The sequence below is a fragment of the Micropterus dolomieu genome, linkage group LG05 (assembly GCF_021292245.1).
Source record: "Micropterus dolomieu isolate WLL.071019.BEF.003 ecotype Adirondacks linkage group LG05, ASM2129224v1, whole genome shotgun sequence".
Taxonomy (NCBI): Eukaryota; Metazoa; Chordata; class Actinopteri; order Centrarchiformes; family Centrarchidae; genus Micropterus; species Micropterus dolomieu.
Genome location: NC_060154.1, coordinates 13102320 through 13129881, shown reverse-complemented (window position 1 = coordinate 13129881; position 27562 = coordinate 13102320). Strand labels below are relative to the sequence as shown.

The 27562-nt window shown below is 38.8% G+C and overlaps 2 protein-coding genes across 2 annotated transcripts; both read left to right on the top strand.

The window, feature by feature from the left end:
• Window positions 1-373: 373 nt before the first annotated feature.
• On the top strand, window positions 374-8375 carry LOC123971673 (intestinal-type alkaline phosphatase-like). The gene is made up of 11 exons (XM_046050660.1): window positions 374-507; window positions 1134-1250; window positions 2472-2587; window positions 4550-4724; window positions 5148-5320; window positions 5731-5856; window positions 6053-6122; window positions 6704-6838; window positions 7225-7416; window positions 7570-7683; window positions 8011-8375. The coding sequence occupies exons 1-11, from the start codon at window positions 432-434 to the stop codon at window positions 8280-8282; spliced, it is 1566 nt and encodes a 521-aa protein (XP_045906616.1). The 5' UTR covers window positions 374-431; the 3' UTR covers window positions 8283-8375.
• A 987-nt stretch (window positions 8376-9362) lies between these two features.
• ankle1 (ankyrin repeat and LEM domain containing 1) lies at window positions 9363-20120 on the top strand. The gene is made up of 9 exons (XM_046050645.1): window positions 9363-9785; window positions 10739-10891; window positions 11238-11343; window positions 11652-11775; window positions 12321-14738; window positions 15216-15384; window positions 16120-16282; window positions 16380-16512; window positions 18263-20120. The coding sequence occupies exons 1-9, from the start codon at window positions 9712-9714 to the stop codon at window positions 18427-18429; spliced, it is 3507 nt and encodes a 1168-aa protein (XP_045906601.1). The 5' UTR covers window positions 9363-9711; the 3' UTR covers window positions 18430-20120.
• Window positions 20121-27562: the final 7442 nt, after the last annotated feature.

Genomic DNA, 27562 nt, shown 5'->3' with positions numbered 1-27562 from the left:
GTTGTGAGAAATCCTCCCAAAAGTTCCTCCATTTGAACGGGAAGTCCAAATCCTTCTACACCAGAAGTGAAGTTATTCCCAACAAATTTGCTGTCCAATCATTTCATGTGAGACAACACAGTGACACTTGCCGCCTCATATGTACACTACATTCTGGACACATAGAAAGGAAACTTGCAGAAATTCTTTCAGATGCCAACATGCAATTTAATCAATTGACTTTGCTCTTGTCCTGTGTGTGTGTGTGTGTGTGTGTGTGTGTGTGTGTGTGTGTGTGTGTGTGTGTGTGTGTTTGTTGCATATAACCTCTGGCTCACGTTGAAAGGCTCTTCCACATGCCCTTTGCTCCTGGCTGCAGCTATAAAGGGACCTCCGTGAGCTCCTGTTCTCAGTTGTTTTTTTTTAAATTCATATAAAGTATAGTCAATGCCATGGCCAGCAACCCTGAGCTCATTTTTACTGGATTATTGATTTTCATATCACTGCAATTGACATTGTCTGTTTCAGGTAAGGATCTGTTTCATATCAATGTTGGACAAAAAATAGGTATCTGCTAACATTAAGAGTGCTATCTTTCAGACACCACATTGGACTCACACAACTACATTTCAAGGACAACACAAAGACATGCCATGCTTACAGGAGAGAATCTTATGAACTTTTGATTCGAGCAAGAAAAGAAGTTATATGTGACAAGGATAAAACATTGTTAATAGGCTTACAGTGGCTTTTTTTAAACTCTTAAAGAAATAGGTGACTCTATTGATGCTGAAATACTTCTCTAAAATATTCACTAGTTCATAAACTATTTTTATATATAACAGATAAAAAACATAGACTGACCAAGGTCTCATATTCAGCCTCTACTCTGTTCTTATTTCTTATTTACTTTCATGGCATCTTTGTCTTCTATGGTCATTCCAACATCAAGGGCACCTGGTCTTTGTGACTTTGTTCACTTTATCTCCTGTTCTAAGAAGATGTATTGGTATTTTTACACTTGTTACTGCAATTCATTAAAAATAAAACCTGGAGGGTTCCTATACATTTAAAATGTAAAAGTACATTTAATGAGCCACTTCTGGTTGTGGTTGACACTACCATATTGCATATTGTTTTTTTCTTGCTTATAGAGGAAGAGCTCCATGCCAGCTACTGGAACAAACAAGGGAGGCAGGCTATTCAAACTGCCCTGAATATTGAGCCTAATCTCAGCCAAGCCAAGAACCTCATTCTCTTCCTCGGGGACGGTGAGTCTGAGAAAGGAGCTTTCCCACAGTTTAAGTAGTTTCTATGTATTGAGGAGCATTTGCTCATCTGAGAAGGAGAAGTGTGAGTTTCATCACCACTGTGGTCTAGTTCACCAAGAGAAAGAAAGAGAGAGACAATACGATGCAAACCAAATGCGCTATGTGACCCCTGGAAAGTATGGGTTTATGGGTAGAAGGAGATTAATGCTGACATACAATCACCAGCAGTTACTGAAGCCAAATAAAATGAAGGCTAAAACCACAGTCTACTCGGCATGTGTTGATATTTCCTCATGTGTCCCTAAATGATCTGAACACCAAAAAAGGTAAACCATGGCAAAGAGTTAAGATTTAAGTCAATGATGCACAGTAAAGGTTTTAGAAACTGGCCATATATTAAATTTAACTGGTGATGACTTGTTAACAGATCCATTTGTACCAATGTACAAATGTACAAAAAAAAGGAAACAAACTCTATATGCTGTGTAAGAAAACCAAAAAAGATTATATTTTCCATGTCACTTCTCCATGACCTGGGACCTCACACACAGATAAAGAAATCACTTGCTGTTCAGTGCCTTCTGTTCACTCCATGATCCAACATTAGTACTTCACATGACAAATGATAAATTTATTGATGAATTATGGATTTATGGTTATAGTTGCCTCCACCCCAACCCCTCAAACATGCTGATAGCAGCACACTTAAGATTTGATCAATGTTTGGGATTGATCATTAACATTTAATCACCCAATAAGTGTTTATGAAAAGTTCTTGGCGTTAATGACGTAGTAGCAATACCTCCCCAAGGAGGAATGACAAAATCAACCTTAAACTGACTGATTTAACGCCCAAGGTTTTGCAGATTTATATATATTTATGAAATATAATATATTTGACTTATCAACATACATTTTCAGATAAGACATATTTAATATTTTAAGTAAAGACAAGATGTTAGACATTATGCCCTGAATCTTTCATGAAACATAAAAAAAGTATAATGTGGATATATAATGTGGAAATAAAATGTGGAATGCTGCTGTATTTGCTTTGCATATTGTCCACCATTTGTGACTGTAAAAAACTTGGATGTCTTTCACCACTCTTTAAACCCTCACGTCAGCTGAGCCTTATAAGGTTCACAGAGCACAAAGGCAGCCCTGTGCCTGCCTGGCTGATGCTATCTAACACTCAGGTGTGTTTCCACCTGCTTCCAGGTATGGGGATACCGACAGTGACTGCTGCGCGGATCCTCAAAGGCCAGTTGGCAGGAAAATCTGGGGAGGAGACCAGTCTAGTTATGGATACCTTCCCTCACCTGGCACTGTCTAAGGTCTGCCCACTCTGAACACATTCAGACTGATACATACAGACATTTCAGGTGTTTGAATGAAGACACCACATGCATTTATGGTACTTAAAAAAACACATGTAGCCTACACTGACCAATAATTGTTGTAAAAAAAAAAGCAGACATAGTCATTTAATAATGCTTTCAGTTGATAAGCACAGTAGATGACTAAGATGCTTGAACTTTCATAACACACTAACAAGCTGACAATACATTTTTGTGTGTTATCAAGTCTTGCACTTCCGCTTATCTCATCATATTTCATAAAATGTCAGTGAATTCCGAAATGTTGACAGTGTTGTCAGCAATAAGAATGTGGAGATTATATTCCTCCACTGATAACTGGATATCTGATGATAGCCAAAAATGCACAGGCCAGTGCATTTGTTTAGGCAAAAAAAATAATTCACAAATTTGTGATTGTAAAATTAAAACACAGAACTGGAACCCTCCCCAATTAAAATGACAGGTATTTTATTACACAAACAGCAGACAACAACTACATTTATCAACATTCATAAACTCAAAAGTGCATTACTTCTATGGCTGCGTCCGAAGTAAAAGAAATCTCCTTACCAAACCACCTTTCCTTGACCTCGATGGAAAACGTCATGACGTCAAGGAAAGATATCAAGGAGAATTCATAATGACTTAGGAAAAGAGGTCCATAGGGCTCAGAGAATCCGACCGCTCTTTTCTAGGCGATGTAATTATGCGACGGCGTATTTTACTGACATGACTTACCCTGATGAAGATGATGAACTACAATATATAAGCGCATCTTTGACACTGTGCCCCATGTTATTAATGCAGGCAATCTAAAGGTGGACAACAAGGTGGAATATTAGCTTCATAATCAAGATAGTAAAAAGGCCTAGGATATAGGGTAGCCTACCAGTCACTAAGGGCTGTTATATTGAATATGCTTACACTCACCATCCTGCCCACCCATATTTATTAACATGAATCCCAATTATTGTATGTAAACAGTAAACACAGTTTTTCCCACAGAATGACAGAGTAACTGTAGAGAGAGAGAGCTCGACCGACCGAGCGCTGACTGCAGCTTTATTAAGGCGAGGGTGTCAGCATCTGTGACATAAAGTTAATTTAGAATATTGCTGAAGGCTGGCAATAGCCTACATAACGTGAGCCTACACGCTGCAACATTGTCCTCTCTTTGATCATACATTTACAAGACTATTATCACACCTCATGGGTCTCAGTTATTGTTGACAGTTCAAGACATAGCCTATGCATATTAGGGAGTTATGGCATAAGAGAGAAAAGGCTTATTAGCCAATGGTAACGATCAACATCCTTTATCCGTCATGGTCGGTGATTTCTTTTTTTTATTGTAGAAAATTCTAATAAAACAGTTTATAGCTTATTTCAACAACCCGAAACATAAAATGGTGTTGAAACAGTAGGCCTATTAGGTTACAGCAAAGCCAAAAGAAAACACACCAAAAGAAAGAAGGAAATTGTGAGTGTCTTATTCAAGTATCATAATGTGTGTCTGTTTTGCAAGGATTTGCAAGGAGTTAAGTGTGGTTGATGGATTTTATTGTTTGAGTTTGAGAAAGTGCATCACTTTAAATGTTGCTGCCGCAAGGTATTGTGGGACGGCATTCTCTCCTTGCCTTTCCTAAAGGATGGTCCCGTTTACCCATATGCTAAAGCAGATATGAAAGGAAGCATTGAGGCCCCTTTCCTTAGCTTTAAGAGAATTTGACCAGCTCTTATCATGGCTTCCTAAGCAAAAAAGACTTTTCGGACACAGTCTATGAGTTGAGAGTACATGAACATGCCCATCTAGTCCACGAATATCATCTTATACTACTGTAACTCTCAGTGTAAATCACTGTGGATAAGAACACCTGCTAAATGCCTGAGATGACAAATGTGCATGTTAATGTGTGTGATTATATTTGGCCCCTGCAGACGTACAACGTGGACCAGCAGATGCCAGACAGTGCTGGCACAGCCACTGCTTACTTATGTGGTGTGAAGGCCAATTACGGCACCCTAGGTGTCACTGCTGCCGTCCCAAGGTACAACTGTAGTGCTACTAAAGGGAATGAAGTCACATCTGTTCTGCACCGCGCCAAGAAAGCAGGTAGGTTCAAGTTCATACAGCTTTACAGTTCAGTTCAGTTCAGTTCAGTGGGCTTTATTGGCATGAATGTTCAATGTTGCCAAAGCAGTTTCAAAATCAAAAAAGTTTACAGTTAAATAGTTTAGTAATGGTAATAGTAATTTAATAGTTTACTTTATGGTGAATTCATTTAGACTTGGACTTACTGTGTATCATACACTGTTTACACAAAGCCTTGTTGATAAGGACATTTACACAGACAGATCAGTAGGCTATTACAGGTAGGCTACTCTTACTCTAATAGGGTTTTAAACAATTCCAGTCTTGATTTTGTTGGTTGATAACATTTCTTTAAAGTCTCAACAGTGTCTATATATCCGTGACAATGTGTACGCTATAAAAATGATGTCCACATCATGACCAACACTGCGCTGTGTGTTTCAGGAAAATCAGTGGGAATTGTCACTACAACCCGAGTGCAGCACGCCTCTCCGGGAGGAAACTATGCCCACACTGCCGATCGAGGCTGGTATGCTGACTCTGACCTCACCTCTGAGGCTATCAAAAGTGGCTGCCGTGACATTGCTTACCAGCTGGTTCACAACACAGAGATAAATGTAAGCCTTAATGTAAAGGTAGCAAAACGCTAGAGCTGCCAATCAATGGAATTCCTATCTGCGGCTATACATCTGATCACGTAGGCATACAGCCTCTTTAGTCAGAAAATGACGACTCAGGAGCGGCGCTTCCTCACGCATGGGTAAGGGCGGGGTCAGTTGATGACGCAATAGACAGTCCTCCGTAGACCAGACCGTCTCATTTAACAACGGTCGCTTCGGCCTTTTGCGGCCGCATCCTTAGTAGGCCGCGAAGGCCACGCCCTTCATAGGATGCGGTCCCTGAATTGAGACGCAGCTATAGTATCCCTCTGGATTAGAGTATCTGCTAAATGTTTAAAAAGTATTAGTTTGTATCTATATTAGTATATATACATACATATAAACTGTCCCCATGTCTCTTGATCTAGGTCATTCTTGGTGGAGGTCGTCAGTACATGTTTTCCAGAGACACTACAGACCCAGAGTATCCAACTTTTAAAGGAGTCCGAAAGGATGGACAAAATCTTGTTATGGAGTGGCTAAAGAACAAAAAGGTAAATGGTACATTTTACAAGTGTGCTCATCAGGTTTGAGTTTCAATTTGAATGAATGGAATTTACCCTTTGGCTGCAACTTGTTAATTGTTTTATGAGTTATAAAAAAATGTTTACAATCCCTTGCTCCATCCTTCTAAAATCTTTGTTTTCTCTTCTCTAAAGTCTTTTGTTTGTTTTTATTCATTGCCTACAGAACGCTAAATATGTTTGGAACAAAGCTGAGTTTGATGCTGTGAGTCCTGCAAATACAGACTTCCTGATGGGTAAGAAAAAGTGGTTAATTGAGCAGTTGCTGCACATGTGGTACGAGGACAACAGGATCTCACATACAAGGCAAAGTCAGAAAACAACAGTTTGTAACTCTGGATACAAGATAAACATATACATTATTACATTCTCACAGTTGACCATGCAGTATGCTGACTGTATGTGAAACATTGAGGTATTACTGTCAGACCCGGAAGTTATTTGTCAATTGACAGAAAATTAACCAGTGACAATTTTGATAATCAGTTAATCATTCAAGACACAAAACCAAGAACTCTTGCATTAATCTATTAATCTAATATTAACCTTCTGAACTGTCCTTGGGCAAATAGGGTGAATCAAAAAAAATTAAACCCATGAGATTAGCCTCCCTTTTACAGCCTCAATTTGCAATTTAGAGCAATAACACAAGCTCTTTTATGCAGGGGAATATAAATTGTGCATTGTGGCACTAACACTGCCAGCTCTATACTAAAATAGCACTTATAATACTATAAAGTGCTTGGTACCGTCTTGAAAATTGCCATTTGTTTTTTAGTTAAATAAACTGAAATCTGCTGTTTTTCTCTGCATTTAGGTCTCTTTGAGCCCAAAGACTGCCGCTACGAGTTGGACCGTGATCCGACCATGGACCCTTCTCTTGAGGCGATGGTGGAGAAGGCAATTAAGATTCTTAGCAAGAACCCAAAAGGATTTTTCCTCTTTGTTGAAGATAAGTGTAATTGTTTTCTGTAGTTTTTTTCCCCAGAGAGCAAACAGCCATATAATGTTAAACTGTCTAATTGTTAAACATTTGAACTCTATAACTTCAAAATGTAACTTAAGTAATTATTTAATATAACATCAGGTAATTTCAAAACCACAAATTTTTGGGGAGTCTCACCATTCAAAGAGTGGATGTATTATTTTGGATTTTTAGCTGTGGCTGGATTATTGGAATTGCATGCTAAGCTTTTTGTCCAAACCACAATGAGATTTGAATATACTGAACAATTTATGTTACAGTAAATACTGCTGAATTAGAATTAGAAAAACAAATAGACTAAGAGGGATGTACTACTGATGCTTATTAGTCATTTGCTTTCTTTTGGGCTTTAAGTGGGAGAATTGACCATGGTCACCATGCAGGGAAGGCCAAAAGAGCTCTCTATGAAGCTGTTGAGTTAGACAAGGCGATTGGGCGAGCAGCTGAACTCACCAATGAGTCGGACACCCTGTCTGTGGTCACTGCTGACCACTCCCATGTCTTTGCCTTTGGAGGATATTCTGCCAGAGGAAACTCTGTTTTAGGTAAAATGCATTATAAAACCTCCTTCAGCTCATATCAAATTCTAATGATATGAGCTGACGGAGGTTTTATAATAAAAATATATGATATGAATATAATCTGATGTTCCAAGATTGAACAAACTTGTATATAACACTTTGTTCTGTGATGTACAGGGGTGTCTCGCTCACTAGCTGATGACAAGAAGCACTTCACTACCACTGTGTATGGAAATGGACCAGGATACCAGATCAATGGAACTCGCCCAGATGTGAATGGGACAATTTCATGTAAGTGTAGTCTACGCTTAGAGGCTTTCTAGAAGAGACCAAGTAATATTGTAGCTCCATCTTGTGGTGTAACAGAATTCTTGTTTGTACTGTAGTGGTTCTTACAGTTAGGTACAGCAATTCTGTCAACAATCCTCCTCTACATGTAATGTGCCAAATATTGTTTGTCTGAGTATGTAATATTTTTATAAGATACATAAAATTTTAGGTTAGCAACAACATGTTGTTGATGATAACCCCCTTCTGTATGTAGAAACTGTAGTTTAGCAGTTTGTCTATGTGCCAGGAAACCCTGATAATGCTAATATAATGCTGTTTTGTCTTCAGCGGGTAATGATTACCGTCAGCAGGCTCCTGTCCCTCTTGATTCAGAAACCCACGGCATAGAGGATGTAGCCATCTTTGCCAAAGGACCCATGTCACACCTTTTCCACGGGGTGCAGGAGCAGAACTACATTGCCCATGTCATGGCTTATGCTGCCTGCCTGGAACCCTATGAGAACTGTGAACTGACCATGCCCAGCTACGCTGGATCCATCCACCCCAGCATGCTGCTCCTCTTGATGGGCCTCCTTCTCCTATCCCTCTGCTCTGTCTGAGATGGCATTGCAGATGAGATGAGATGATTTGTTCTCACCTTAGAATAACTATGCTATCGGACATTTTGGTTGAAAAATCAATGATTCTTTGCACTGTATAGCTGCACAACTTTCACAGCCATTTTAGGTAATTTCGTATTGTTCAGATAACCTCAAATGTAGTTATTTTTTATGAAAAATATGGTTGTGTGAAATAGTTTGAATAAAGCATCTTTCAATATGTCATATGCATAAAAATACCATACTTGAAGTAATGATACAAGCTATAGTATGTTGTCATTTTCTTCATCTTTTTCATGCTTCTCATAACCTTTTAACTCACACACATTTGCATTTTATTTTCATTTGTTCTCACAAAAGTATAAGCACATCCACAACCTACAACCCAATCCTTTTCATCCCAATCATCCTACTTGACAGAGTATCTTGCCACTGTTGTATATTCAGGCCTTTCTTTCACTTTACACATAGCCAAAATGTGTAATGTAAAAGGGGCATACTAGTCACATTTGATTTTCTGTCACCCATCCTGAAACTTACTGAAACGTAATTTTATACAAAATATGCAACTCAAGACACTTTATTGAGATAATAATTTTTTCTTAAATTGATCAACTGCCTCAGTGATTATTATTTACAACATAGGGAGTGCCTTCTGACAGATGTGCTCTCCAATATAGTAATAGGCTAAGTGCTAGCAGGATGAGCAGCCTGTACTTATGAGCTTCAGCAACATTTCATATAGGTCTAATCATGTAATGCACAATAGCCTATGGGTCTCTGAAAAGCTATTATAGCGTGAAACTGACAAAAATAAGTGCAACATGTGATCTAAAACTGATTAAATTAGGTTCCTGAAATGGCAGTTCATTTAACAGTAACAACGGAATCATCAAGACTCCGCATCTTTTATTGAAACATTAGGTAGTGATAAGTACCAGGGTGATACTGAAAATGTCTGAAAAGTATCGATTAAAACGTAAACCTATCTCTGAACTCAAGTCTCACTTGATGCGGTGAAATGAAAGCCTTCTCCAATCAGAGACGTCCGTGGGCGGGACTTCCGCCTGCTGCCAGCAAGCAGCGCAGTTTATGAGCTTGGAGGGAAATTCAATCAAACTAATCGTGCAGCTCATCGGAAACTAAGATTCCGTGGATAAACAACTGGTCTTTAGTGTTTGATAACAAGACATCTCTTCGACTAAGAAGGGACAAAACTAAGACACACTAGCTGTTTTTGACTAAATGTATTTTAAAACGTAACTTCAATATGTGCATGCTTGAATCGGTTTCTTCAGATTGGCTATTAACTTAGCTTAGCTAGCTAACGTTAGCCTCGATTAAAAGTTATCCACAGCTGCACGGGTCTTGGCTATGGGCTGATTCAGAAGATGCTGATAAACGACCATAGATAATTTATGAACGGATAATGCTGGTCATGGATCGAAAGGCAACGAGGCTCGAAAGTCAGCTGTGTAAAGCTGTGAACGATGGAGAACCCAGGTGAGGCTCAGCCCCTTTCTCTTTGTTTTGTCCAGACATGCCTTTTGTCGACACGATGCGACCGCTCAGACTTACATTTTTAATAAATCCGTCAGCATATTTAAAGGGAAACCCACTGTTTCCCTTTAAATATTACTGTTAATTTTAATATTAATATTACTGTTATAATATACTGTTTGTATGGAATATAATGTCCCCATGACCTTTTTCATGTAACTAACATTGTTCTGAAGCGTTTCACTGATGAACCAGCCCGCTGTGAGACCTTTAGGGTCTAAAGATAGGCTGTCTTATGTTGTACAGACAAAGCCCCTGAGGTAAAAATAAAATATACTTGATTTGACTTCTTGTTCACTAACACTACATGTTTACTTATCCTGAGTCTACAACATCTACAAAGTACAGATAAACATGAAGACATGACATAAAGAGAGTAGTATTTAATTCTGATACTGATATCCCTACAGTAACGACCAATTTGATGATCCTTAGGTAATGCCCGGGTATATTGAGCGAGATGATACACCTACACCCTTAGCCAATGTGTTGCAAGTCATCAGTGTTTCTGTTTCAAACACAAGAACAATTGATGTGACATTCATACATTCAGACACCACTGCTGCCATTCACTGTTGCGGCATGAGTGTCCATGAAAAGTAAACAAATAAGACACAAGCAGGCCCTCTGAAATGTTGATTGAAACACAGCAGCATCTACAACTTCAGCAATTACCCTTGAGTTGAACTAACACAGTCTCTACATCTACTAACATTTAGTGTGGTATTTACAGAGATATTGTATACATGATTATGCTTTTTTCTTGCTTTTTGTCCAGCCTTCATCCTGACTGCAGCATTTAGCAGGACATCATAGCCTTGTTTTTCAGTACAGCAAAACTGTATGCTTCAGTACAATATGTCAGATGCTGCTAACAGAGATCTCTTCCTTGGCAGATCTGTACAACTGCTTCTTTCACAAGGTGCATGCCCTGACCTAGTGGGTAGTAAAGGGGTGGCTGCAATACACTTGGCTGCTGGCAAAGAGACCGAGAAGAATACACGCTGCTTAAAATTGTTGCTGCAATATGGAGCGGACCCCAATATCAGGTATGGTTAAACACACACAGTGAAAAGAAAAATCACCATGTTATCTTGTTAGATCACTTTCCTCTGTGTAGCTGCAGAACCCAATATGAAATAACCTTTGAAATCACTGTTAAATTTATTTTGATCGGTTTGACAAATGCAGCATTAGTAAGTCTTCCATAACATTTTGCACTGTATAACGCCTGCAGTGTCTTTCTGCATTATGTTCTCTCCAATATCCTCTTCCATTTGGACATAATGTTAAAATATAGACACAAGACACTGTAGAAATACTTTGAGTATAATTATAATGTAATGTTTTCTTGTGTACGTAATGTACAGCTTTGTTTTCTTGTATTTTTCCCAGGTCATCAGATGGCCTGAGTCCTCTTCACATTGCTGCACTGTGGGGATGTTATCAAAACTTGAAGCTGCTTTTGATGAATGGAGGGAACCCAAACACTAAAGATCATGTAAGAATTGTTTTTAGTGGTATAAATCATTTTCCATAGGGGAAGTGCATGGGCTAACTGTCGTACAGCTGAGCAGGACATTGGGAATCAGTTCATTGTTGAAAGTACACAGATGCATGCACATAAACACTCAGTATGATCTATTGTTAGCAGTGATTGATTATAATGTTCTTGCGATGGCTCTATATTGCTGTTGAATTAATACAGAAAAAATACCTGAGCCGTAACAAGGTATCTACTAATGTGTGGCATTAAATGTTTGGTTCAATTTGCTTTATGCCTGTTATCCCCTTAATGTATGTGCTTAGGAGGGGAAGACACCGGGGCAGCTTGCAGAGCAAGAGGAGAATCAAAAATGTGCCCAGCTCCTTCAGGAGTACCAGGCCAGCTCAGTGGACACAGAGGAGGACGACTTGCCTCAATTCCAATACTGTAAGAATGCCTCTTTGAAGGCTTTGTCTTGTTGGGGGTTACTTGATTGCAAGATTAATTTATTCAACTTGTGTTATTTCATAACTGAATAACTGGAAAGATATTATACAGTCATCCAGTAGTGTTAGACATTGCAAGGAGATACAGTGTATTACAGTGAGAGTCAAGAGCTTGGCTACAAGCAGATCATATTGTAGTAGCAACACAATTATTACAGTAGTCGCATATGATTCTTAGGTGATAATTTACTTAAATCGCTTAAATCATAATATCTTGTAGCAACATGGGGACTCTATATACCACTATTGATCTTGGAAACTGTGTCATAAAAATACAGGGAACCAACCAATGTACAAAATGTTTTGTCAGCAAACAACACACTATTATTCCAGCCAAATAGACAATAAACACCAGGCTGATTGTCTGTAAAGACTAGATCAGATTGGTTGCAGCTAAATGTTTTCTAGAATTTGGATGGCTAGTGGTCATTTTTCACCTTTCTGGGTACTCTGTTAATTTTATTTTATTTTTTTTACTCTTCACAGCTGTGTATTCAGACCAAACAGACATTTCCAGCTATCCTGAATCAGACTACAGCTTCAGTTCACACTCTTCTATGACAAGTGACTTTGGTGAGGCCCCGTTGAGCAGCACAAGGCGCTCCTCATTTTTCAACATGTCTTACATTAATGGAAGGCCAAGTTGCAGAGGAATATCATATAACAGACCTTCTGATATTGACACTAAGAGGCATCACCACAAGAACTGGAACAATTCCTCCTCACTTTGGGCATCCGAAGGTCCCTCCATATTATCAAGCACTCGCATGTCTGCAGTGGAACATGCAGTTGCAATGCCGATTCTTAAGGATGATGACAGTGTGTTCACATCAATGGAAAATGAGCCCGCTGCTACAACTGATAGCAGAATCTCCCCTTCCAAAAGAGACACACTCCCAGTGTTTCACTGTAGGGGAGCAGTGCGGAAGAGTGTGAGCTTCAAAGATGTAGATGAATATTTCCCTGTTTTTAGTCCTGAATCTCCCAAACATCAGCCTGCTGTTGATGGCAGTCAGTATACCAGCAACTTACCGTTTGACCTGTCTGAGTACTCTGACTTCCTGGATTCAGAACGCATGGCCACTGTTTTAGACAAGCAGGGCATCGATGTCACATCGCCCGATCACGTTTATGTTTTTTGCAGGGAGAGCAGTGAGAGCACAGAAGAGGAAATGGAAAAAACAGTCATCAGTCATTGTGCTTTGGAGGACAGTGATGATGAACTGGAGGGAGTACATGTAAAAGAGGCTCAGGTGAATATACCAGAACAGCCAGTCTGTTCCCATGTAGGCAGCAGTAGCAGTGGGACTGTTAGTAGTCATTATAGTAGCTGTGAGAGTGATCATTACACCAGTGCTCTGGATGTTTCTGTACACCCCAGACATATTTTACTCACTGTGGAAGAGGAGGTTTCTGCTCGGGCAGAATCTGCCAAAAAGATTCAGATTTCTACAAACTCTGATTCTAAATTTACAAGGCAAGATGGGAATCTTCCACCTGTCCAAACAAAACCTCAGATTGATTACAAAGCTGAAGAAAAACACCCAAACACAGATGTATTTAAGGCTTGTAGTGATGCTGTAGTGGACTCTTCAAGTGACGGCGGTCTTGACCAGCCAGTGGGAGACAACCCAATAGACGATGTAGCTGAACCCTTACAGGAAAACAATCCAGACCATTCATTCAAGCCAAGTCCTTTTGTAACAGGCAGGACTCGCTCGAGGCTGAGTCGCTGCTCACTGAGAACAAGCAGAACCCCTGAAAGCCTCCTCTTCATGTCTTCTCTGTTTGAAGAGACCCTCCCCACACCAGTTCGAACACGCCGCCAGACGCCCAGGTCTCAGAGCAGTGAAGACTTCTACAGTTCCCCACATGCACCTTGTTATACACCTTTCTATTCAGGGAGTAGCACAGGAGGCGACTCCCTGCCTGCTGATTTCCAGGACACACAGTCCAGCACCCTCAGAGCTGGTTCAAGTGTTAGTAATAGCCAAGCTGACACTCTTATCCTTTCCAAGAGCGTAACTGACTCACAGACTCTGTTTGACACAGTCATACTGGAAAACAAAAAGGACTCAATGGATGCTTATGAAAGAAACCTTGCAGAGGTTATACTGGCCATGCAAGGCCACAATCTTGCTGAAGGCGGGGATTTTCTGACTGATGATCTGATGAGTACAGACGAGGCAACATTTAAGAGAAACGTAAATGATGCCACTGGTAAGGACAAAGCAGACCGCCTGAAAAACGAAGATGTCTGGATCACTGAGGACTGTATCTCTCAGACAGACTCTTTGTCATCTTCATCCAGCTCCAGCTATTTTTCCCCAAGGAGGTCCAGGGAAGACTCCGACCTTCCTTGCACTCCAGGCACTGGGTGCACCCCCAGGTACAGCATGAGCCGGCTGTCGAGCTGCCGCAGGCCACAGCACCTGGCTAACCTCTCTTACACCCCTGGAGGGCGTCCACTCATTCAGGATCTGGACGAACCTGTGGAGTACCTTTACACTGATACGGAACAGGGCCACAAGCTGATTGAGACCCACATCCCGCCTACAGCAAACACCTCACTCAGCTCCAGCATGAGTACTAGCAGCAGTGAAGAGACCATCCTTTATGACTGGATCTCCATGCAGACTGACATGATGAAGAACAAAGGAAAAGAGAACCAGAAGCCCCAGATGGTGGTACAGAAGGAGGAAAATCATGAGCACAGTTTGTTGCGGGAGACCAAAGGGATGACTGACAAGGAGCTGAGATTGAGGCTAGTAGAGCTGGGGGAGAGCCCGGGCCCTATCAGCAGCCGTACCAGGCCCACCTACATGCGACGGTTGTGCCGTCTGTTGCAGGAGTCAAACACCCAAACACCACATCACCGGAAGCAGTTAGACCAGCCACAAACGGGTAATGCTTGTGTGTTTTATATATGATTGTTGGTTACTTTTTACCTAACTTGAGTTATGATTAGGTAATGATAGTATTTCTAAACTTGTGGTTTGGGTTGTGAGCAGTTTTGGGGTGAGATAAGGATGTGTGAGAAGATAAATGCAATGTAAAAGTGTTTTCTATAATAAAGTCATAATTATGTTACTATTTAAATTAATGTTTCTCCTGTGAAGTAATGAAATATTTGAGGCCTTAAGTTGACCCTTAAATCACTCTTATGTGGAAGCATGGAAATGTAAAGTTAAACTCATTATTTGTATTGAAGCTAAGCACCACTGTTTGGGGGATTGAAGTAAGCATCACTTTGTGGATGGATTAGATTAGGACCACTGAACAAATGAGGAATATTAATACACTTTTTGTCATTTAGCTGAGATTCACTATCACTGACACAGCAAGTCATTTTCCTGTGTTCTCTCATTTTTATTTCTGTAGATTTAGGTTATAGTCCAGAATTGTGTCGGGCCCTGCGGACTTTCGAGTTGCCTGAATGCCAGGTTGACGAGCAGGCTTTGTGCCAGCAGTTTGACCAACCAGATCAAAACAGAAAGTGGAGGGAGGGCATCATCAAGTCCAGCTTCAACTACCTGCTACTTGACCCAAGGTCTGCGGTTTCTCACATTGATTTTGATTGAGTTTTTCTTTGCTTCCTTCTGAGCAATATTGGAAGCTCTCGAAGTAAAAATGACACCGCATAGAAATGTGCCTTATGTGACGAGACGCTGTCATTCTTATTTTGCATGAAAGTAGTTTCTACAATCGACTACTTGTAATTTGGACAGGAGGCTATGTTGTGTATGCAAAGCTGTCGTTCTTTTGTTTAGACAAGAATATGCTATGTTAGTTTGTCATTTTGGGATTTGCTTTGAAGGTTCATACATCAACATTTGCCCCTAAATCAGAGAAAGTAGCTAGGTTTGTCAGTTGTCGTTTATAAATGGGATGAACAAGAAAGCTAAAAAATGTTGCAAAAACATTTGCCAAAATTGCAACAGTGTCACAGTAAGGAGAGTGTTATGAATTCTTCTCCATACAGTATGTCTGTTTTTGTCTTTTGCAATTATCAAATCACTTCCTATAAGGTAAACAGAGCTAAAACAACACTAACAAAACAAGGTCAATGGCTGATTTTGTAGATTAATGGACACTTGGAAAAACTGTAAAATTAACGAACTGTCTTCTGCATTAAGAAATAATCCATGTTCAATTCCCAGTGTGTCTTTAGGACTGACTTGTTTCCTCTTCAAGTCTACCCACACCTCTGTATTAGAGATAAACGACTTTCAGCCTCAAAATAGAATTAAATGTATCTCCTTTTTTTTTTTTTTTTCTCTGCCAGAGTGACAAACAACCTCCCATTCCGCAGCCGCACCATAACTCCACAGGAGTGTTTCCAGACATTTATCCACGCTATTTTTTATGTGGGCAAAGGAAAACGCTCCCGCCCCTACAGCCACCTGTATGAAGCTTTAGAGTACTACAAAGGAGACAAGACCTCCAAGGTAAGGCAGTGCACAACAGTCTTAGTCAATTAAATCAAAATAAATGAGACGTAAAATGTTTATTTAAAACACTGTCTCTTTCTTCTCTGTGTGACAGAAATTGTGCGCCAAGGTACAGCACATACTTCAGGTTTGGAACGCCGAGCAGGGTGTCATCTCTCTGCATTGTTTTCAGAATGTCATTCCAGTGGAGGCTTACACAAGAGAGGCCTGCATGGTGGAGGCCATTGGTGAGTACAAGAGGTGGTGGAATCACCCTGTTAAGTGGCAAACAGTCATGTAATCCACTGGAGAACTCCTGGTTTATCTTGGGGTCTGGAATCACCATGTCAGTACTGTCATGGAGTATTGGCCAATTATTGGTCACAAATAAAAAATATAATATGACAGAAGTAAAAGGACCTCTGGCAAAAAAAAGGCTATATCTGTTGACTTAATTCTAACTGAACTTATCTCAAATTAAAGGACTACCACGTGCCTTCTTGGCACTATGCCCACCGATTTGATTTTGAAATCATGTCTGCCTGTGCTCTGCCCCCTGCTGACACAATTCATTAATGCATCTGGCTGGTTTCTGGCTCTGTTCCCTCCAGTCTAAAAATGGCTGCTATTACCACAGTCCTAAAAAACAACAACCTGGTACTGTCCTTGAGGACGTTAAGATCTACAGATTGCTTCAGATTCATATGTCCAAAAACAATCTATGGGAAAAATTTCCAAGCCTTTACCACCATCCATCCTGACAGACTGCTTCAGTGATATAAATGCTTGGATGACCTGCCATTACATTAAACTCAAACTCAGGATAGAATCTGAGGCTATCCTCATTGCCCCCCAGCCAAACTTCGCAAAGTCTCCCATCCCTGGTTTTATTACATCGTCTGTTGTTGAGGTAAAAAATCTTGGTGTAACTTTAGACTTTACCTGAAGAACTTTACAGACAACGCCCCTCTTTTTCCCACTCTCACGCCTTTATTTAACCTCTAGATTACTGTAATGCCATTCTCCTTGGTGTACCCACTCCAGAGTTAATAAACAATACGCCCAGAATTTGAGTCCCAAAAGTTGTCTGCCACACCTGCCCTCTAGCAACTGCACTGCACTGGTTAAATACCGCATTTGTTACTTCTTGTCTATAAATCCCTCCATTGCTTAGCGCTTCCCTGCAAACCAATTTTCTCCATCCCCACACACCTACTCGCTCACTACGCTCCTCTGATGCCAATCTACCCCCCACATTATGGGTGACAAGGCCTTTAGTGTGGCTGACCCTAACCTCTGGAATACTCTCCCTCAACTGTTGCTTCTTTTAAGTTGCAACTGAATACTCACCTTTTTAGATTAGCCTTTCCTGGTGCTTCTTAATATGTATGTTTATAAATGTAGTCTTTTATCTGTCATCAGTCATACTCTTGCCACTTCAGTCATTATTAATTATAAACAGTTGTACCTGGCTTTGTGTGTCTTTGGGTGACTTGAAAAATAAATAAAATATATTATTATATTTTTTATAATGAGAATAATATAATACAATACAATAATAATAATTATTAATATTGTTACTGATTGAGGAGGAGGAGGAGTAGTAGTAGTCTAGACTTAATTAAAACTGTTAAATATTGAAACAGACGAGGAAGATGCAGGAGAGGGATGTGGTTGCAGAGAGTGTGTTTGTGTCCACTCAAATAATATGCTTACCCATTTTGAAATTTGCTTGTTATTGATATTTTGCCCCACAATCAAGTCAGTAGCTAGGTCTCATCAATCAAGCAACATGTTATTGTATAGTTATTTGATAGACTGTCAGTTGTGTTCCTAAAACCTTATGTTAATGGATATATGCAGCATGTTTTGCCTTGTTTTCCTTTTTGGAATTTGCAAGTTCTGACTGCTGCTTGTAGAAATTAACACAAATTAACAGCAAACTTAAAGCATATTACACCATTTCAGTATGTCAATAACCATGTCCAATTGTCCCAGGGTTGAAGATGCTTACTAATCAGAAGCGAGGGGATTTTTACGGCGTGGTGTCCAACTGGCAGGTGAAGAGGAAACGGGAGCTGGGCATCCACATGCTCTACAGGGCCATGCAGATCTTCCTGGCCGAGGGTGAGAGACAGCTCAGACCAGCAGACATCAGGCAGTAGTGACCCACACTGGAGGGACGGTGGTGTGAACAGCCACAAAATGCAACACACAGCAATACCACTAGTTCAGGGTACAAAGCATTCCTTCTTTGAACAATTCTGCACTCAAAAGTTGGATGGGATTTACAACATCAAGATCCTTTGAGATGTTGCCTGGAATTTATTTGTTTGAACTCATACAGTTTGTCAAACATCTGACATCCTCTGCTAATGTTTACATCATTTGAACTTTTCAGTTAAAGGTGGGGTATGCAATTGTTTGTCATGAATTTCTTTTAGTATATATGCATTATGTGGATTGGAGATGCATTTCCAAATTACAGTGCTTTTAATCTGCCCAGATGTGACAAAAATAATGATTCCACAAAATAATGCAATGCTGGAATAATAGGATTGTGTAGAGACTAGAGAAAAAGTAAATGAATGAACATCATTAGATTTGGAAATCAAAGCTGTGAAACTGCAGGTCTCTCAGAACTCACAACAAATAAGCATGACAAAAATCTTTTTCCCAGTAGGACACTTTTCTGCTCAAATGCTGTAGTACTAATGGCTTTTTCAGATTGATCCACAACCAATTTCAAATGTATTTCAGCATTATCAAATTAGCTGGTGTCATGTTGTGCATAAACAAGTCGATGCATAATGTCTTAAATATTATAGGAGCTGCGCAAAACATATGAAGCAATGAACTGTATATTTTTAGAAACTTAATGTGTAAGATGTGATATCATTTGTTTAGAAGGCTGAATTTTCATTTTATTTTTTGTGCCATTTGGTTATTTGAGGTATGTTTAAAAAAAAATGCATTGCAGGCAAGCCGATGATATGATAGCGTCCAATAGTAATAGGTGTTTGTATGTATAAATTTATCTTAGGGGTGTCAATATATTGAGAGATATATAGAAACTGGGTGCTTAAGTTTGTTTGTAGTACATGAGCACTTACATTGTTATGATCAGTGGACTGTCCAATTTAGTAGCAGAACTAGTTTGCGTTAGTTCAGGTCATTGGATTACAGCTATTTGGTGTTATAATCCACATAATTGTGTTACCTGGTGAAAACAGTGAAAAATGGATCTTTATCAGTTAAAGAAATCCCAAATGGAATTAACGTTTTTCTTGAAAAGTTAGCTCACAATATCATCTCATGGTCTACATATTGATGTCTAGAACAAGTGAGCTTCAATACCATTCATTATTTCCTCAGGGTAATACACTTGATCAGTTATCTGGAAGCTGCACATATTCACACAAAATGCATTAATACTATTTAAAAACATAATTTTGTAGTTTAGAGATATATTTGTTTAATTCCCAATCCACAGATAAAAATAAAAAAGCACTAGATCATAAGGGGAGTAAGTCATCTGACCTATAGTATTTAGTTTTAACTATGAAATGACTAATGAAAATAATTACCTGTAATAATTCAACCATAAAACAAGTGATAGTAGAATTACTAGGTATGTAGACAACTTTTCAGTTTTCATTTAAAAAAGCACGTTCATTGTGATCTGTTTGATATGTTTTTTTGACATTCAAGAAAACATATCAGTCATGTGTAACGATACATGTAAAAATCTTTGCATTTCATTATGATACTTCACTTCTACTATTACTGCAATATTTTATTGCCCCTTTATTTTGCATGTATGTAAATGTAGTAAAAGACAAATGATTAACCTGAACTGGATAACTCTTGTCATTTTCATGTCCTGTTCTTTGGTGTCCCTCTAGTGGACAAAGGAAGTCATTAATTTTGTTCTGTCTCGAGTTCTCGTCATGCACTGACTGGTCTTCATCCACAAGGCTTCAATTCAAGTTAGTGTTTGGTGTTGATGACAAAGAATCTATACAAATGTTTACCATTTTAGCAAGGGCAGTTGCCTTAATCCTACATAAGAAAACCCCACATAATTTAGGCTTGAGTGTGCCATAAAGCCATTTGCTTTGCAAGAACTATTTTTAATTTTTTATTATTTTTTCTTAAATGATGACGTCTAATTTGGGAACAATAGTCTTTAATTACTGTTATCATGACTCAGATCTACAGCTTTGTGCCTAGTGGTTAGCCATTATTTTTTTTGTTACAAGCATTGATGTGGTTTATACAACAAACACCATGAGTATGAAAGTACTCACATTTGTTAAATGCAAGCATTATGGTATGGTGAGACATTCAGTTACTTGACTGAGCATGGCTGCATATGTCATGTGAATATTTGCTTTCCCAGGCACACATTTCACATGTATGGACTCTTGAGATAATGATGTTAAATGTGCAGAATAAATAGTGTGCAACAAAATGGTATATTTAAAAACATTTAAAATATTAGTGATACTGTACCAATCTACAATATTATATTGCAGAGCTATTAAAAGCTTCAAATTACAGTTTGGACCCATGTGGTGTCTTAAACGAAACTAAAAGAACATTTCAAGGTGGTTTTCCGGTTGCACCAGTAGTGTTCTTCATGTCTTCTGGTCAAGCAGTGGTTATGATACCGAATCAGCACTGTTCATTTTTGCACTGAAATACTGTGCAGGTACTTTCCCATCTAGATAGGCCAGATGCCTGTAGAAACAAGCATATAAGTCTCTTAGCAGCGTGTGAAAGGCAGTCAGTACCTTATGTATGGGTGTTTTAGCAGCACACTTTCATCATGTACCGATGGAACCAAACTAAACCAGCAGGTAAATGTGAAAGCACAAACTGTGACACAGTAGTCATTTGTAATAGATAAAGACAAATGAGCTTAGCTAGCGTACACACACACACACACACACACACACACAGAAGAGTCATAGTAGACATAGTATAAAATATATTTTGCCTCAATATACTTCAGTTCTTTTAGGTAGATTGAGAATTTAAATTAACCTGATATGGTTTGAAAGCTACTGTATTAACTAACTAGCTGGGTACCACCACCTAAATCTGTATTAATCACTGAGTTGATAAAGAGTTCATTGCAAAAGCAAATGCAAAATGTTTTATGTGAGTGGACACTTTGTCCAAGGTGTAGGCCTGTAGTTCAACAAAAATACAGATATGAGTGGTCTACCCTAGTCTGCTAGTTAGCTGATTAGTCAAGACTACTAGCATACTACTTGGTAAACTGATAATAAGCTTGAAAAGTGTTGAGTAGCTAAATGAGCTATTTTTAAACAATAAACTGGTTTTCTAATTGTTATAATTTTACTCAGATTTTCACTCTTTTTGTGGATGCTTAATGAGACACTCAACTTTGGGATCCTAGCCTATCGGCTTATGAATATTTACTTTTTCAAGCCAAAACTAAAACAATTTCATATTAATTATTTACATTCCTTGTCTTAGATTTTAATCAAAATGCCATTTAACCTAAGATGAAATATGATTGTTGCCATTTGCAAGGATTTTTTTGTGTTTTTTTAAATTGTGGACTGCTCAGACAGCTTGTTGGTGTTTTGCACACATTTGTCATAACCATGTTGTTGTTTTCTGTATCTAATTTGGATAATTATTGAATCAAAGAAATTCTATAACAGTTTATAGACACAATGTATAGGATCACTTGTACTGAAAAATTAATTATTTACAGTATATATTTTATATATCTCAGTGAGAAATTATTTACATTAATAGTCTTCTGCAAATGTACAGAATCAAAGTAGATAGTATGAGATTTCTTTTTTTTTTTTTTATTTTTTTTTTTAATTTATTTTAAATGCAGCACTTGTTCAGCATAGTGTTTCTTGCAATAAAATTTGAGGTGATTTATCCAGATATGAGTGGTCTACTCTTGTCTGCTAGTTAGCTGATTAGTCAAGATTACTAGCATGCTACTGGGTAGTTGATAATGAGCTTGAAAGTGTTGAGCAGCTAAATGAGCTATTTTTAAACTAGAAACTGGTTTTCTAATTGTTATAAACGTTTATTTTCACTCAGATTTTTGTGAGACTTTTGTATCTGGATTTATCGGCTTATGAATTTTTCTATTTCAAGCCAAGGTTCCAGGGGATTTAACTAAAACTATTTCTAACTAATTTTATTTACATTCCTTGTCTTAGATTTTAATCAAAATGCCATTTAACCTGAGATGAAAATATGAATCTCATTATTACATAGAAGTCTACATTGAGGCTTAAGTGAATTCAGACAAATAAAGAGGCAATAGTGAAAAAGTTGATTTGTTTGCATTTTTGTTTATGTTGAGTCATAAGTTTATAGACAAAATGTATAGGACCACAAGCACTAAAGTATTTCAATTATTTAAAGTATATCAATATATATTTTATATTTTTCTCTAACAAGAAATTATTTAAATTAATAACTGCAAATGTACAGAATCAAAGTAAATCGCATACAAGATAAAAATAAATAAATTCTTCTAATTCAGCGTAGTGTTTCTTGTAGTACAATTTGAGGTGATTGGGGGCAATCTTATTCACCTGTGACAATAATTCCTGACTGTTAATGTAAAAAGTGGCGTGCTGCTTTGATCAGTGGCATCAATCTACAGCAGATTGTTTTTAACTTTCTGAATGTTCAAAAGGACTTGCCTTTGACTCTGTTGCATACAACCACATCACTTTCACATCTCTAACCAAACCAAAGAATGAAGGAATGAAGAAAGACCCACCACATGACTGAGGGCTGAATTTGTCAGAATTTATTTAATAAACAATCAAAGAGCATGTGGCAATATAACAAATACACAGTCAAGTTCTACAACTTAATGGTTCTTAAATGATCAGACAGAAAGACGTGAATTAAAAGCAAATACATGTTTTTGAAAACTATCTGTTCTACAAAACCTCAACATTGTAAAAAATGATGGCGTTTTAACATATTTAGATTTATACTGTTTTAGCTGAAGGTCTTAACTTGAATAATTCATATTATGAAATTATGACTTAATGATTAAATCCTTTATCCAAAAAGGTCACTTACCATGTTAGAATGCATCTATTTATATTCAACATATTCTTGTGGGTTTTTTTCATGTAACATTTACAACTAAATCATTTATCAGACCCAAGCCATACATTCACTGTTTATTTTTCTTTAAAGGTCATTTCCTTCCAACAATCTCTTGCATCTTTTTTCTTCTTCCTTTGCTGCTGTAGCTAGACTCGGACTGCTCAGCGTGATCGAGATGCAATCTGAACTGCCTGTCAATTCACAACGCTTGTGTGTGCCTGTTGTTGGTAGGAGGCGAACAGGGGAGACAGGCGGAGAAATAAATAATGCCATCATCAGCATATCGTGATGTTATTCCTTTTGACGTTTGGATGAAATCTGGGACACAGTTGCATTCATCGTTCAGTGAGCTCTTCCACACAGTTAAACCCACCGACAGCAATGAATGTTGATTGTGACCTTTGCTGTGGTTTGAAGTATTTTTGGTTTGTTTGTATGCAGTGCTCTTCTTTTGATTGTTCAATGATCCATTGGCCATGCCTGTGTGCAGGTTTCTGCATGTTTTTTTTACCTCTTTGTCCTTCTTTTTTGAGACACCAAGTGATAAAGGCTGGCCGCAGGGTACAATCAACGGTCGATGGTTTTTTCAATTTATCTGAAACTCACCGACAGCGTTGAATGTTCACTGGGGCGAGCATAGACCTGATGGTGACCAGGGATGACAGTCTGCTTAGAGATGCAGAGGGAGCCTCTGTAGACAGAGAAGCTTCTAACTCTCACCCTGTCATTAATTCATTCTCTGAGCTGGATGGTCACCGGAAAAGTCAGGAGTGTTTAATCGTGCCTTGATGATGCTCTCTTTGCTACCTATTAGCTTATAAACTGAATATTATTCTTTATTTATTTACACACTTAGACACTTACTTCTAGAGTTGCTGCGGATATACTTACACCATGAATACCTAATTCTGCTTTTCTAATTAATTAATCATTTTGCTGACGCTTTTATTCAAAGAGACTTACAATTGCTAAATGTCAGCGGTTGCATGCCTCTGGAGCAACAATGGGTTAAGTATTTTGTTCAGGGATGTTACAGTGGGAATCTAACCAGGGTCTCCCACACCAGAGACATGTCTCTTATCCACTGCACTACTTATCCGTCTTTCCGCACCTGATGTTGGCGATTTATATTCTGTACCTCAGGATAAGAGACAGAGAAAATTATTAATATGAAAGAACAAACATGCTGATATATATGTATGCGTTTTATTAGATTTATTATTAAAAAGAAGATCTGCACCCTGAAGCAGAACTGGCTTTGTTCCTCCTCTTCTCAAATCCTGGCAATGGCATCGGCATCGAGTGCTGCGTGCACTATTAACTTTCATGACACGTGTGATTGTGACACTAAAGACACTTCACTGCAAGTAGCAGTTAGAAGAGGGAAGTCATCTTGAAACTCCTGACTCATAGCGGGTTTTAGTAAACACAGCACCTGGGTGGAGGCTGCAGCAAGTTGTCATATGCTGTGTTGAAGCATAGCTGTGCGGCCTCTAGAGAGGAACTAGTATGCCTCGAGGGCTTTATGCAAGGTGGAAGATGAGGAAGACACTGGGTATGAAACTGTCGACTCACCCAGATCACTGCAGTCTGTTTCACTATGATGTGGCACTGTGGCTGAAGACCAGGGTGTTTTTCTTTCTTCTTGCACTAATACCAGTAAAGGAACTGTCCGCCATCCTGCATGAAAGGTTTTATTACATACTGCTGAATCACTGTTGATCATCCTGAGAAAAAAAAAGTGCAGTGTTTGTGAGAAGCACAAAAATCAAATGCCACAGAGCTGCTGTAGCAATTAGATATGATGTGACAATACAACTGTGGCAGTGAGTCAAGATGTGGTTGGATGATAAATATGGTGCAGGATAAGGGATGACTAAGATGATGTGGTGGATATCTCATGTCCTGCCAAATACTCATTTCACACAGAACACAGAGTAAAAAAATTAAAATAACACTATGACTCTAGTAGTCATTACTATTAAAACAAAATGAATATTACTCTGAAGCTTTTTAAAGAAGTGAATTTCTACTACATGCCTGATGATGAAGATTATGCTGCTTCTCTTCTCTCTTTTGGATCTACTCTGTCATTTCCTGTACCTTAGTTACTCTCAAAAGTGTGTCAGTTGTTAGCAAAAATAAAATATGCTTATCACTCAAAATACCTTGATCAAAAACTGTGTGCCAGCCGCTGACATGTCACCCAAGCTCGGACCAAAAAGTACAGTCCTTGCTGTGAGGGATACCGCTAACTCGGTCTCTCTCCACTCTCCCGAACAGTGATTTGAGTGACAGAGTTGGAATTGACAGAAGTGGATGAGAAAGAATGTAGCTTTAAAAGGTCTTCTCTGGCCTCAGGACGAGGGTGACAGTGGGAAGAAAGATTCAGGACACGCAGCTAAAGAGAGAAAGGGCCCTGAGCTGACAATGTGGCCCTAATCTGAATGACAAGGTCTGCACATCAGCCCTCAAACCAGCCTGGGTAGTGTGGGGTGGGGGCAGATGATGACGGAGCTAGGGGAGAGAGGACGGAGAACGGAGAGAATGAGAGGAATCAGAAGAGACGGGGGGGCAGGCAAGGGTGTCATTCCTTCAAACATGCTGGCCTTAATGGCATGGACAGCTCTGACATTTAACCACTGAATCATTTTTAGATAAGTGGATGTGGTAGTTTGTGTGTAGACAGTTGTGACTTTTTTGGGGATGTTTTTCTGGCTAAATATAAAGAGCTTAGAAAAACACAAGAAAACAAATCCGCTAAGGAATAATTACAGAACCTAATGAGTGAAACAACTTCAATTCATTGACAAGGGCAGATGGAAGAGAACTACGTTTGTGACTTGCAGCAAATTGCTGGACCAAAACTCAGACGCGGGAGATGTGAAGCTCTCCTCATTCAGTAACTACTGTTGAGGTTGTCTTGAGCAACAACGTAACCTACAGTTTGTTCAGTGACGCTTCCTAGTGGAAAACCACAACTGTAATGGACATCTACCAAAAGGGGAATTACTATGAATGTGATACAGGACACCACAGATAAAGGCCACATATGCTGAGCAGATTGTGAATGAAAGGAAGCTATAAAAAACTTGCTCTAAGTAGCGCTAACAAAACCAAACTAGCAGAACAAGTTTGTGTAACAGATACTGTCAAAGTTTCACAATTAGTACTGTAGACCCTGTCAAAACACCCTAATTCCAGAAAGACAAATCATACAGGAGGTGATCGAATTACTCCAATATAACAAAAGAACCATCTGTACTCGGCAATACAGTAGCGTGTGAATGTGCTGTTCTTTTTTTTATGTCAATGGATATCCTTTCATCAGTAGAGGTTAAGGGGAGAATGACGGGCCAAAGGAGGGGACAGTTTTTGTGCTACTTTTTGTCCACCTGAGAGTATTTTTCCTCCACTCTTCCATCTTGCTGTTGTTATTGTCCCTCCATGAAGATCATTTTAGGCATTCACAAGCAAACTTTTGCTTTATAAAAAACATGGATGAAATATAAAACAAAATATATCTATGAGACAAAGTCTTTTTTTTATCATAAGACAGGTTGGATATGGAAAATACAAGCTAAAGAGAAAACCATTTCCAGAGATAAAGGGTTAGGTTTAGCAAATGGAGCTGGATAAGGCAAATCTAAAACTCAATACAAACGAAAACTACAATTACTTAACCTGCTACACGAAACTAATTATGGAGACATTGATGAACTGAATAATGATGTTAGCATCCCTTATTAGCAGCTATTTTTGTTTTTCAAGCACTTTGTATGGAAGAAACTAAATGTATAAGATTTCTGGGTAGTTGCAATTGACAAAAATTTAATCTGACGGAAATTCTGAATGTCCACACACTCTGAATACTGAAATATAGGCCTCTCATTATTTTGTCTATTTGGGTTCTTTTTTTTAATCAACAGAAAAATCTGTGCTTCATTTCAAAGTTAAAATATTACAGTGAACGTATTTGAAAAAAATCCGACAAAAAAAATACAACTTTTGCCAGCTAGTTTCTAATCAGGCTTTACTACTTGATTTGCATAAAAACACTTAAGTGGAAAGCCCAGTTCATGTATGTCTCTTATTCACTGTCATGACTGTCAATTCCCCCCCCCCCCCCTCCTCCTCTCTCTCTCTCTCTCTCTCTCTCTCTCT

Excerpts from the sequence above, each read along its gene's own strand:
- LOC123971673 (XM_046050660.1), top strand. The coding sequence starts at position 432 with ATGGCCAGCAACCCTGAGCTCATTTTTACTGGATTATTGATTTTCATA. Across the intron at positions 508-1,133 it reads ATTGACATTGTCTGTTTCAG|AGGAAGAGCTCCATGCCAGC; the intron begins GTAAGGATCTGT and ends TCTTGCTTATAG. Across the intron at positions 5,321-5,730 it reads TTCACAACACAGAGATAAAT|GTCATTCTTGGTGGAGGTCG; the intron begins GTAAGCCTTAAT and ends CTCTTGATCTAG.
- ankle1 (XM_046050645.1), top strand. The coding sequence starts at position 9,712 with ATGCTGGTCATGGATCGAAAGGCAACGAGGCTCGAAAGTCAGCTGTGT. Across the intron at positions 10,892-11,237 it reads GGAGCGGACCCCAATATCAG|GTCATCAGATGGCCTGAGTC; the intron begins GTATGGTTAAAC and ends TATTTTTCCCAG. Across the intron at positions 16,513-18,262 it reads CTGCATGGTGGAGGCCATTG|GGTTGAAGATGCTTACTAAT; the intron begins GTGAGTACAAGA and ends CAATTGTCCCAG.